At 51.5% G+C, this 12,846-nt stretch overlaps 1 protein-coding gene across 1 annotated transcript; it reads right to left on the bottom strand.

The window, feature by feature from the left end:
* Positions 1 to 451: 451 nt before the first annotated feature.
* GADD45G (growth arrest and DNA damage inducible gamma) lies at positions 452 to 2,028 on the bottom strand. The gene is made up of 4 exons (XM_032636408.1): positions 1,854 to 2,028; positions 1,491 to 1,592; positions 1,149 to 1,362; positions 452 to 1,062 (listed from the first exon to the last, which is right to left on the bottom strand). Exons 1-4 carry the CDS (start codon positions 1,904 to 1,906, stop codon positions 952 to 954), a joined length of 480 nt encoding a protein of 159 aa, XP_032492299.1. The 5' UTR covers positions 1,907 to 2,028; the 3' UTR covers positions 452 to 951.
* Between the last annotated feature and the right edge of the window lie 10,818 nt (positions 2,029 to 12,846).

Below are 12,846 nucleotides of genomic sequence, written 5' to 3'. Positions count from 1 at the left end.
GTCTGCCACCATCCTCAGGGACTACAAAGGGCAGCGCCTGCAGAAGGCAAAGCTCATTGTGCAGGAAGGCGCTGGCTGCATCCTGCAAGCTGTTCTGATAAGCAGCTGTTGGAAAGGAGGGGTCAGAGGAGAGAGAGGGGCAGGGGAGGGAAAGGCCTCTGTTATCAGGTTGGATGGCCAGCTGCTGCACTGATGTCTTATCCCAAGTATGCTCCTGTCTTGAGAGTTTAAAATTTTTCCTAAAGGGAGAGAAATAGGAGCAGGGCTCAAGTTCTGCCCTAACACCCAGCTGGCGTCCCCTCCCCCACTTCCAGCACCCCAGGAGCCTGTAATTCAGCCCCAACAGGAAGATGGAAAAAGTGCCATCGAGTTCGTGAATTTCAGAAGTCAACAGCCCTGCAAGCCACCTCCCCGCAGACAAAGATCCCCTGCCTTCAATAAAGAGAATAAGTTTGTTTCAGTACGTTTATTGTAAAACTCAAAGCTGCAGCAGCATAATCCTTCAGAAAATGAAGCATCACCCGTGTCCGTTTTGAAACCGCACTGCATACTGCTAAATCCGTCAGAGCTCCTGTAACTGTTGTACAAGTCCAGGCCGCCTGGCCTTGCCTTTCTCCTCCTTTCTGCCGGGAGTACAGGCTGCTGAGTCACTCCTGCCCGGCCAGTCCGTCCTTCTCGGCCGCGCGGCCAAGGTCCCGCCTCCGGCCTTCCTGGGCGAGCAGCCGCTCCCCACACTTGTAGAGTCCTGGGCTGGGGCCAGCCTGCCCCTGCCGCCGCCGGGTCCCTCCTCGGGAGGGAGCCGCACCTCCTCGCCGCTCTCCACGCGTCCCCGCCTGCCAGTCTCCACGCCGCACTCCGGCGCCCTCGGAGGGCGCATCCACAGAGCCAGCCCCGCGCTAGGCGCCCCGGGGCGTCACCACGTCGATCAGACCAAGGATACCCGCGGGGCTGTCACTCGGGGAGGGTGATATTGGGCACCCAGTCGTTGACGCTGCGACTCTCCTCGCAGAACAGGCTGAGTTTCTCCAAAGCGGGGTCCTTCCATGCATCCTCGTTGGGGTTCTGCGGGGAGAGCGCAGAGGTCAGCCTGGCTGGCCACTGGCCGATGACGGGGGCGGGGACGACATCGAGACGAAGGCGACACTCACCGAAATGAGGATGCAGTGCAGGTCCCCCGGCGCACCCGCCTCGTCGCCGGTACCCACGATCGCCGCCAGCCTCTGCACGTCGCCCACGCGCACGATGTCTATGTCGTTCTCACAGCAAAACGCCTGGATCAAAGTGAAGTGGATCTGCAGCGCGATGTCACCCTCGTCCTCCTCGTCGGCGGCCAGCACGCAGAAAGTCACGTTGTCGGGGTCCCTGCGCGGGCGAGCAGGAGGTGGTGAGGTCGGGTCGGGGAACCCGGGGTGACCCTCGCCGCCATCTCCCCGGTCTCCCTGCCGCTCCTCCCGCCCCGCTCGCCTTGCCCGGGCCGCGTCTATACTCACACGTTCAGAACTTTGGCTGACTCGTAGACGCCGGCGGTGAGGCAACCCTGGCGTTGCGCAGACAGCAGCAGCTCGTGCAGCGCTTTCCCGGCGCCCTGCATCCTGCGGACGAGCCAGCGCCGTGAGCGGGGACTAGCAGGAGGGTGCACCGGGATCCTCAGGCCCGGGGACGCACCCCCAGCGCCCAAGTCCGGCGCGCCAGTTCAGTGCCGTACCCCCGGCCCAGCCGGCACACTCGCGCCCGGCTCCCACCCAGCGGGGTCCCACCCCAGCGGGCCCGAAGACTGACGCCCAACCAGCCACGGCCAGGGCAGGATCAGGATCCCCGAGCCCAAAGACGTCCGACGCTCGGCGCCGAGCTACCTGGCAGTGCTTTCGGGAACCGTGTCCTGGCCGCGAACTTCTTCCAGAGTCATGTTGCGATTGGCGAGCAGCAAATTATCCACAAGAGGAGAGGGCGGAGCGGACGCGAGCGAAGACAAGAAGGTCTACTGCCCAAACCGGCGCGCCTACCACCAGCTAGTTAGACTCGGCGCCGCCGCGCGCCCTTATATAGGCTGGGCCCTTGGCACAGCCAGCTGGCGCGAGCCTGCGCGCCCATTGGCCCGCGCCCGCTTTCTGATGCAAATGAGGCGGCGGCCGGAGGCTCGTGCCAGAAGGCCACGTGGGGAGGGGTGCGGGGGATGACAATGCCTCAAATCTGCCGCTTTTGTCGGGGTGTTACCAGGCAGACTGGAGCCTGCAGATTTCATCTCGCCTTTTTGTTTTTCTTAAGTCCTTAAAAGGAAAAAGTTTTAAAAAAAGAAAGGAAAAAAAAAACCTTGCTGACTAATAGTACGCTGCAATTTGTGAAACGCACCTTTGGGAAATCTAATGAATTTTTTTTTGCATTTATTTTTGTTGCTACCTTTCTATTTTTTTCTTTCCTTTAAATTTGGAGTCTATGAGACCATTGCTTTTAAACCGGAACCTAAAGTAAAAACACGCAGCGCTGGCTTTAAGCTTGCAAAAGGCCTGAGTGCAGCCCCCTCCAGCTGACACTACGGCCCAGAGCGCGAGGTTCTCCTAGCACAAACAAGGCCCCTACCCCGGCGAGCTGAAAGGTCCTAGCCAACCTCCCCGCCCGCTGCAGAGCGCTGCGGGGCGCCCGGGCGCGCGAGCAGATTGCGGCCGGCGCACGCGGCTCGTTTGCATTTCTATGGAGGGTGCATAATAGCGGAGATCTGGCGTGTGGCGGTTTGTAGGAGGGACAATCGAGGCTTTCTCTTCATAGCGACACTGTCCACCTGCCGCTGGGTGGGGTAGGAAGGGCCCGCCGCGCGTGGAGGTCGCCAGGCTGCTCGGCGCGTGGGGGTCGCGGCCGCGTGCCGCTCCTGTGCCCCTCGATGCGCGCCCCCTACACGGGCCCTGCTGAACGTTTGCATGTAATGCCGCCCACCCAGTTCTAGCACAAGTGCGGAGCAGCAGTGGGAGTTGGAAGGGACACCTGGCTGCTGCACCGTCTTCACAGACGGGTGCGTTCCGCCCGGACCTCTAGGCTCCAGGCCCCAAGAGCTTGGGGAACGCGGCTCGGAATCCCTTTCCCGGGGCGCCATCTACAGGCCGGCCGGAAAGACCCTGACCATCTCCCTCCTCCACACTTTCATTGACCTCTAGGGACTTGGCCTCCGGCCCTCTGGTTGAGAAACGGCCCTGGTAGGGTCGGCTGAGCCCGGTCCAAGCTGCACATTAATGAAGGCAGAGTAAGGACTGTAAAACCCACCCAGGGAGGAGGTGGGGACGAAAGGAGACCCCAACCCTGTCCTGACAGAGGAAGCGCCCATAATTCTTAGTCTATTTCGAAATGTTTTATTGACTTAAGTATGCATATATTAAAAGCTCGTATTCCAGTAATAGAAGAATAAAACTAAACGAGAGCTTGAGAGCGTTTAATAGACATTGCTTGGCTGTGACCATTAAGGACCTATAAGCCTGCACCTTCAGACGGTTCACTCACTGAGCTTATCACTTTTGGTGTCTGCATCTCTCTGCGCTACACTGAAATGCGCGGTGGGGTGCATTCCATTGCACCTCCCCCCTTTTCTAGATGAGGCCTTTGAGACTGGACAGGACAGTTGGAGGACGGAGCGGGTTGATTCGCTGGGAGCCCAGACTGCTTCAAGACAGAGGAAATAACAGGTAAGGAGAACAACCGAGTGTGCTGTCATCTTGCGCCCTCCGGTGACCAGCTGGCACAGGACAACCGCAAAAGCAGGCCTCTTCCTAGATGCCAAGAATTGGGTGTTTGCTCACCTAACATCCCTGAAATCCGAGGTGTCTTTTTTTTGGGGGGGGGAATATAGCTGATTTACAATGTTGTGTTACTTTCTGCTGTACAGCACAGTGAATCAGTTATACATATACATACATCCACTATTTTTTAGGCTCTTTTCCCATACAGGTCATTACAGAGTATTGAGTTCCCTGTGCTATATCTACAGTAGGTCCTTATTAGTTATCTATTTTATAAATATATAGTAGTGTGTATATGTCCATCCCTATCTCCAGTTTATCCCTCCCCCCCTTTCCCCTGGTAACCATAAGACTGTTTTCTAATCACAGGAGCCAGGCAGCACCATGTGGCATTTATTTGCTACCGTTTCCTTTCTTTCTTTGTTGGTGGTATATAAAATAATGGTGTGCCTTGATTGGATAAAATGTATTTATTTTTAAATGATTGAGACATAGGTATTGCTCTTTTTAAAGTATTAAACATTTCTTAAAACGCGTTACTTCCAGGTCCGTGGGAAATGTTGCAAAAATGAGACTTATCTGACATCTTAGTGCTTACCCTCCCCGCCCCCCATTTAAACACCAGAAATCTCTCCACACACCAGCCTCAGCCCCTTCTCCCAGAGGAAGGCCACTGAGGAGCGGGGACAGGAGACAGCATTTCCAGTTGGCACTGAGCCAACCTGGAAGAAGAGGGCTGATTGACAACCCCCTGAGGCTATTCAACTTCACTCACATTTTTAAGGTATTCAGTTTCAGGAAAACTGCCTTTCTGACACAGGATATGGCTTCACATGGGTTTATCAGGTCAGTCTGAATGGCCTGAAAGCCCTCATCTCAATTAGGAAGGAAACATTTTGTCTGAAGACTAAGTTGGTGCTCCACCAGACCCCCACCCCACCCCACTCCTGCAGTTTAGACAAGTACAGAGGCTGTTGGGTCTGGGACAGCCCATATCCAGTTTGCTGGTCAGACTATAGGAGAGGGGTGGGCAAAGCTGGCACCCCAGTCCAGGTACCTTCAGACGCCCTCCTGGCCCACCCTGAGATAGAAGACAATTGATAGCAAATGCCCACCTGTCTCCCTCTGTTGCCACCATGCCCCCAAACTGCATTCAACGCATGTGTCAGCCTGCTGCAGATCCCAACCCTAGGAGCCGGTGATGTCACCCAAGCACCCCTAAATCTTCCTCTGAACCTTAATCGTGAAGGGGATGGTGACTTCATTAACAGGACATCCTCAGAGATGCTCTGTTTTAAAAGCCCTTTGGAAATGTTTAGATTTAGCTGTTTTTATGAACACTTCTCAGTCACTCTCATGGCCTGACTAAAATGTTGGTGGAGATCACCGTTCATTTGGGTATGGAAAGTAGTAGGTTTTAAGTAAGCAGTAAACTTATGAGACAGTCCCTCTTGCAATTTCTGAAATTATTTGCTTTTGGAACATGCACAAGCCCTGTCATTAAACTGCAGGTTCGTTCCCTTCATGAGGACCGGCCCCACAGAGGCTGCAGGGCACAGACGGGTTGCTCAGAGCTCTGTGCTGCCTGCAGGTAAGGTTCCTTTAGCCTATAGGATGTCTTAGGAAATGTCCAAGTCATTGCCCCCTTTCAAAAACCAGCAACTCTCATGTAAAATCTGGATATATCCAGCTTCTCTTGGAAAAGATGAAGATTTGGCCACCGTGTGCCTGCAGCCAACACCCCCACCCCCACCACCCCGGTAACCACAAGGTGGAGGGGGCACTGAGACCCCCAGACTGAGCACTGCTGTTCAGTTCAGCAGAGGCCCCCCCATGCCCCTGCAAAGACACCCAGATGTTTTGTTCATGTATGTTACCTGCTTGTCCCCTTTGCATTTGCAATCTCTGAGAAGAAACTGAAGTTTGAACAGCAAAATATAGGGGCCAGGCTCTTAAAAGATGAGCTCAAATGGAGTGTGCACTGTTTGTGTCCCCAATTCTGCAGGCCGTGTCTCTGATGTTGGCCCAGGGCCGTTGGAGCGATCTGCGTTGGCCCCTTTCCACGTGGTCCAGACCTTGCTCTCACTCCCCCGACCCCCACCCCATCCAACCCCTTCTCTAGGCCTTCTTGAGTTTTAAGAAGAGTGTTAGGTTTTTTTTCCCCAAAACTCATGGGTGGTGGGGTGAACAGCAATAACTCAGTGACAATACTACATTAACTCAGTGAAGAAAGCAAATCTTGGTGCAAGACACAAACCTATTGCTTAAAACCCAACAGCGTCATGGCAAATGCATCCCAAAATCTAACAGGAAAGGTACGGTGCCGCCACCCCTGCGCCCACCCACTGCCACGCCCTGGTAGCGGTGCAGGCCCCCCCAACCCCAGGTGAAATTTGAGGGCTGTAGATGTGGAGGCTTCAGATGACAGCTGGGACAGCAAGCAGGAAACGGAAAAAAGGGAAATCCCCACATAGCACAAGCCGCACATCTGTGGTCAGTCCCCATGTGGAGAGGGCTTTCTGGAAGGAGCAGTTATTCTTGAGTGAGCAATTGCATAGCGTGTGCGAGAGTCACATTAGCCCACTGAAATCCTTGAAATAACTGGGAGAGGGGCGATCATTCATAGATTTGGTACTTTGTCTATCATGAGTAGGAAATGATCTGTGATACATGTCACAGCCATAGTCAGTGACACTAGCTGAGAACCCTGACAAGCCACGTATGTGCTGTCCTTCCAGGATTAGCCATGTGCCCAAGTCTTCTGAACCACAGTTTCGCCCCCTATGAAATGAAGATCTGCCCTTTGCCCTTCGTGAACCTCAAAGGGTGTTTCTAAAGGTCACAACTGGTCACCATTTGGCTCACATTTGGGTTTTGTTTGGTGGGCAGTGTTCTAAAACGACTCACAAATTCAGGTCTGACTTGTTTGTTTGTGTAGGTGGGAGTGGATGGCATGCACTTTCCATATCACTGTAGACATCTCCCAAATATCACATTAGGCCTGCTGACACATTTAGTCCCTGCCTGGCTCCAGTAGGCATTTGAGTTTGGGGTAAACTTTCACCAATATACAGATAGCTGGAATGCTGTGGTCATCTTTCTGAAAACATTAACATATAGCATATTATAGATTACTAGAGCCACCGAACTTCCTAACTGAAAGCCCTCCTTTATGTTCTGAAAGACAATTTAAAGTGCCTAAATACCCAGAAAGGACAGTAAGATGTTGGAGGCTGCAGTTAGCAGAACAGAACTCAAAGCCAGTTTTTGCTGCTTACTTTACTTTACTTTGACCTTAAGCAAAAAGTTAGTGAATGGTTTAAAGTGTTCATGCTTGTCAACTCATTACATCTACTTTTCTTAAGTTCTCCTAAAGAATTGCATTCAAAAGTGTATATTAGGGACTTCCCTGGTGGTCCAGTGGTAAAGAATCCGCCTTCCGATGCAAGGGACGTGGGTCCAATCCCTAGTCAGAGAACTAAGATCCCACATGACGAGGGGCAACTAGCCCCTTGTGCCACAACTACCGAGCTTGCACGCCTCAACTAGAGAGCCCACGAGTGGCAAACTACAGAGCCCACATGCTCTGGAGCCCACGCGCCACAACTAGAGAAGAGAAAACCCGCACGCCACAATTAGAGAGAAACCCAAGTGCCACAATGAAGAGCCCGTGTGCTACAATGAAAAGATTCTGCATGCCTCAGTGAAGATCCCGTGTGCCTGCAACTAAGACCCGACACAACCAAAATAAATAAATAAATAAATAATTTTTTTAGAAAGTGTTTATGACAAGGAAATGTTTATTGCAGTATTTCTTTTAATGGTGCAACTCAGGAGCCACAATAGAGGCTGAGTGTTAATTCATGGTGTAGGCGTAGAGGAAACATTACAAGACCATAAATAAATTTTTTTGTTTGTTTCTTTTTGTGGTACGCAGGCCTCTCACTGTTGTGGCCTCTCCCGTTGCGGAGCACAGGCTCCGGACGAGCAGGCTCAGCGGCCATGGCTCACGGGCCCAGCCGCTCCACGGCATGTGGGATCTTCCCGGACCGGGGCATGAACCCGGGTCCCCTGCATCGACAGGCGGACTCTCAACCACTGCGCCACCAGGGAAGCCCTAAATAAATGTTTTGAAGAGTATTTCATGACATGATAAAGCCTCAGATGGAACTGGGAAAAGCAAGATTCAGATTTGTGTGTTTCTGATTGTGCAAAAACATTTAGTGCACATGACTATCATTGTACAAAGAAATCAAAATAGAAATGGTGGTTATATCTCAAAGTAGTGATATTATAGATCATTTTTTTTTCCCTCATGATGGTATTCTGCAATTCAGTTTTATGTAATACAAATTGAAACTTCTCACGGATAATAACCTCATCAACCCAACTCCTGCTTCGGGCATTATTCCGAGCGATTTTTGACCATATGGTAACAGATCAAGAAGCCAGCCGTCTGCGGGGCTGTGCTTCTAGGGAGGGAGAGGCAAGAGCAAGACATTTGACTCCTGAGCTACTCATCTTGCCGTTTGATGCAGGTCTGTTCCCAGCTGAGGGAAAATGGTGATATTGCACTCAGAGGTTAACTCTGGAATGACTGGGATGGAGTTTCAGGCCACACACCGGAGGCACGCAGGAGCGCCCAGCAGGCAAATACCTGGGCAGGTGCCTTTCTGCAGACAAGCTGTTCACCAAGGTGTGCATCTTAGCAAGTAGCAATGGATAAAGTTCTTTCACTCCTTCTTTGGCAAAAAAATTCTACTTTCCAGAAAGGAATTACAGCAATAAATTAGGAAAATATTGTTTACATAATATATCAGGAATTCCAGAAGTTCAAAATATTTAAGTATCCTCAACCTATTTTGGACTCTTGTAGGTACAATTTGATTATTAGGTGTTAAATGTCATTTATTTGAAAAGAGTGGGGCAACTCTTGAGTGTGTTCTTAGTAGTACTATTGGTATTAAGGTTTTATTTACCAGACCTTTATAGGACTTGCTATGTGCCAGGCACTATTCCAAGCACTTTGAAAACATCATTTAAAACTCACTGTGACCCTCTTAGGGAGGTACTTTTGTCAATATTGTTGGATGAAGAATACAGTGAGGTTAAGCCAGGAAGTGACAAAGACGGACTGTGAACCCAGAGGGGCTGGCTATGGAGTTCCTGCCCGTCACCAAGAGGGGTGAGACAAAATTCTCTGTAAAACCTTTTCTAGAGCCTTTGGGGAAAACCACTTGGTCCACGAAGGATAAGGATATCATCTAATGAAAAGATTTCAAAAAAATATTTGGTTCACCTTAGGCGCCCCTATGTGACGGTGCCTGTGGTGGATTTCATGATTGCAGGGTGCCATCTTGTGGTCAAGGAGAATATAGCTGGATGCCCTGAAAAGTAGCCTCTTTACACCTTGACCTAAAGCCTTTGTTTCTAGGGAGCCTGCAGACTCTGGTCACACACTTCTGTTAATTTGCAGAAGCAGCGGCCTCATCAATGTGCAGCCTCTGAGAAGTCAGGCAGGTCTAGAGGACGCTCCTGTAGGTTTTTCTACCAGTAGAGATGCAGGGCGTGAACATACAGAGACACACCAACAAATGGGAAATCAGAGCCAACCACTGGGAACATGGTGTCAGCTGTAATACTCCTGCCCACTTTACAGATGGTAAAACTGAGTTTCAGGGAGACTAATGGCATGCCCAAGATCATACAGCTAATCACAGAGCTGGGATTCTGACTGCCCGCTGCCAGACCTCATGCAAACCTCCTGTTTATGCCACTGCACTGTGGGTAGAACCTGGGCTCACCGCTAGACAGCTACTCTGAGACACAGCCCATATAGCACTTAGCCATGCAGGGGGGGGAAGCCCAGTGACTCATATACCTGTTTTCCATTCGAATTAAAAATGCTCTGAATCTCCCCAGGTCCTTTGGTGTTCTGAACTCCCCTCATCAGCCACATGAAGTGAAATATATGGATTACTTTTTTTTTCTTACCAACTCATAGGCAAATTTAAACTTGAAGGGACCTACAAGGTACCTTTCTCCAAAATAGTGCCAATTTTGAGCACAGACAGAACCCCACAAGATGTCCACCTCAGAAAAGGGTAGCTCCATGGGCTGGTGTGCTCCTGACTCATCCACCTCCATCTGTGATCATACTCTTGGCAGTAATAGCAGTGCCAGCTCCTTCATCTCCAAAGGACTCAGCTCCAACCCAGACCTGCAGCATCAGCTTCCCCCAAGGAGCTTGTCAGCAGTGCAGAGCCTCAGGCTGTGCCCAGCCCTCCAAACTGAGAATCCTCATCTTAGTAAGATCAGGGTGATGCCTGTGGCATGCAGGTGTGTGATGCGCTGCTGGAGACACTGGCCAAGGGTGATGGACGTGAACCAGGCCAAGAGACGGGGTAGGAGAGGGGACTTACCTGCCTTCCAGGTGGCAGGAACACCAGGAGGGCACTGTAAGGTGGACAGTGCAGCACAGGCTGAGGACAGAAAGGACAGCTAAAATCAAGGAGCCATTCCGGACTGTAATAGGTTTGGGATATTTGAGGCACCCAGCAGAGGCCACAGTGGAGCAGTGGTGGACGTGGGACATCTGAACTGGATTCACAGCCTCGAGACTCATCAAAGCCATGGCCATTTGCCAAATGACCTCTGAATTGGAGAAAGGGGAAGGTGGCGAGCAGCTAGTCCCCCCTCCCAAGTCCACTCCCCCTTATTCCACGGAATAAAGTTCCGCCTTTGCAGGGGGTCTCCCGGGTGGACGTTGCATTCCCGATCTCCGTTGTCACCAGACCCTGCTCTGGCCAACGGAGTATGAACTTGCATGTCACTTGCTCAAACAGGAATTGCTTTCTATCAACATCAGTTTTTTCCTCCCTGGGGTTGTGGTGCAAGAGGGGAGAGGGCAGCATAGGGACAGTCCTGGGTCCCCACCTGACCATGTAGACCCAGACTGTCATTGTGGAGAGAGACATAAGCTGTGTTCGGTCACTGTGTTTTGGAGATCTTTTTAAACTTTTTAAATGTTGATGAAACTTCAGACACAGAAAAGTTGCAAGCATAGCACGACAAAGCATTCCTGTGTATCCTTCAGCCAGTTCTCCCATGTCACTACATTTGTTTCATCCTTTTCTCTCTTCCTCAAATATACATATTTTTCTGAACCACTTGAGGGTAAGCCTCGGGCACGCTGCCTCTTCACCACTGTATATGTCAATATTTCCTACAAACAAGGATATTCTCCTGATTCCATAAACCATAGCAAAATAATCAAAACCAGAAAACTAACGTTGGCAGAGTTGAAGCTACCATCTACTATACAGACCACAGTGCGATTTTGTCGATTGTCCCAGTGATGTCCTTTACAGCAAAGGAAGCCCAGGATCACAGCACCGTCCATTGTCATGTCTCTTCAGTCTCGTTTAATCTGAAATAGCTCCTTAGTCTGTTTCGTGACATGGATCTTATTTGACATCAAGGTCTTAAGAGTTCAGCCCCTGATGTTGCAGACTGTCCCAGGACTTGGGTTTGTCTGCTGTTCCCTCATGATTTGATTCAGGGGATGCAGGTGGCAATGTCTTGTCCTCCTCCAGACAAGTATCATTACGTGCTTTCATAGGTCTGTTCTTATTCATGGTCCCATATTGGTGGTCGTTTGATCAAGGTGGAGTCTTCCATGTTTTCCCAGCATAAAGTCACCATTTTACCCTTTCCAATTCATGAGTGCTCTGCAGGGAGATGGAGGGGGTCATTTAGCAGTTTAGACAGCACAGTAACTACTGCAAATGCAGAGACTGCTGACTCAGCAACAAATCCAGGCTCCTTGGCCTGAGGAGAGTTGTTCGGAATCTTATACATTCACATCCCTCCCTTGATATTTTGGATAGGCAGGAAATTTTTCCTAGTTTCCCTGGACTCCCATTAAACTTTAATATTAATTTTTTAATAGCCCAGAAGGGAGCCTGGGTGGTATATTTCCATTTTGCCAGAGAAGTCCACAGCAGGACAGGCATAGTTTCTGGACAAGAGGACTGACAGCCGCTCTATCCCTTAGGATGCTTTCAGCCTCCACAACAGGTGATGCAACCCCGAGGGACTGAACGGGGCTGCCCCGCCCAGCTGCTCCCTTTGTCCTGAAACCCCATAGGGACTGACCCCTCTTTTCCAACAGTCCCACCTGGAGACTCAGCCCCAGTGGGAGCAACGTTCATGATGGCCCAGGAAGCGAGGACAAACGAGGAAGAGGCCAGCAATGTTATCGTATCAGGTGGCTAAAGACCAAACGCTGGCTCAGGGCCCAGGCTTCAGCCCCTGCTCCCCCACCATCCCCTCCCCACTCAGCTCCAGCAGCCCCTGCTGTTCCCCAACTCTCAGCACATTTTGAGGTCACCTTTGCTCCTGCTGTCCCCACCTCCCCCGTCCCACACCTCTCAGTGAGGCCTGGCACAGGCCAAGTCAGGACACTCTGCCCCAGGGGGAGGGGGTGTCCTGGCCTCTCTCCTTCCCTGATGGTAATGCCTCTATCATGATGATGATGTGCTTGGCCTTTGACTTTCACATGTCCCTGGATCACACCCCACACCTAGGCATCTCCTCCTGCAAAGCCATCCAGCCCAAGTCCTGGCTAGAAGGGAAAATCTAGTGTCCTGATCACCCTGGGGCACCCACACACACATGCCTTCCAGGGCACACCACCAGCCTGCGTGACCATGTGTGCCCGACATGGCTGTGTGTGTGTGTGTGTGTGTGTGTGCGTGTGTGTGAGAGAGAGAGAGAGAGACAGAGACAGAGACAGAGAGACAGAGATGATGCTTGCAACACAAAGCACATCAGCCCACCAGGAGGCTAGGCCACCCGCACTCAGTGCTCTGCCAAGCAGTCTGCAGGACACTGTTATCTTCTGAAGTGCAGCCCCATTTGCGACCCCCAATAACCCAGAAACCCTGGGGGTGGGTGCAGAGAAGGCCCCGTCCAGCAGCTGGGTGAGAGCAAGCCTCTGAGAAAGTTCGACTGTCCACCACATGGCTGCCGCCCTCCCCAGCACTCAGAAGCCAGTGTGGTCCAGGGCGCTGGTCAGTTCAGAGCCCGGAGGCCCTCCCTGTTTCTAGGGTGGGGGAGCACG

This window comes from Phocoena sinus, chromosome 6 (genome assembly GCF_008692025.1).
Source record: "Phocoena sinus isolate mPhoSin1 chromosome 6, mPhoSin1.pri, whole genome shotgun sequence".
NCBI classification, from domain to species: domain Eukaryota; kingdom Metazoa; phylum Chordata; class Mammalia; order Artiodactyla; family Phocoenidae; genus Phocoena; species Phocoena sinus.
The sequence above is the reverse complement of the archived record's forward strand: the minus strand, read 5'-3'. Positions and strand labels throughout refer to the sequence as shown.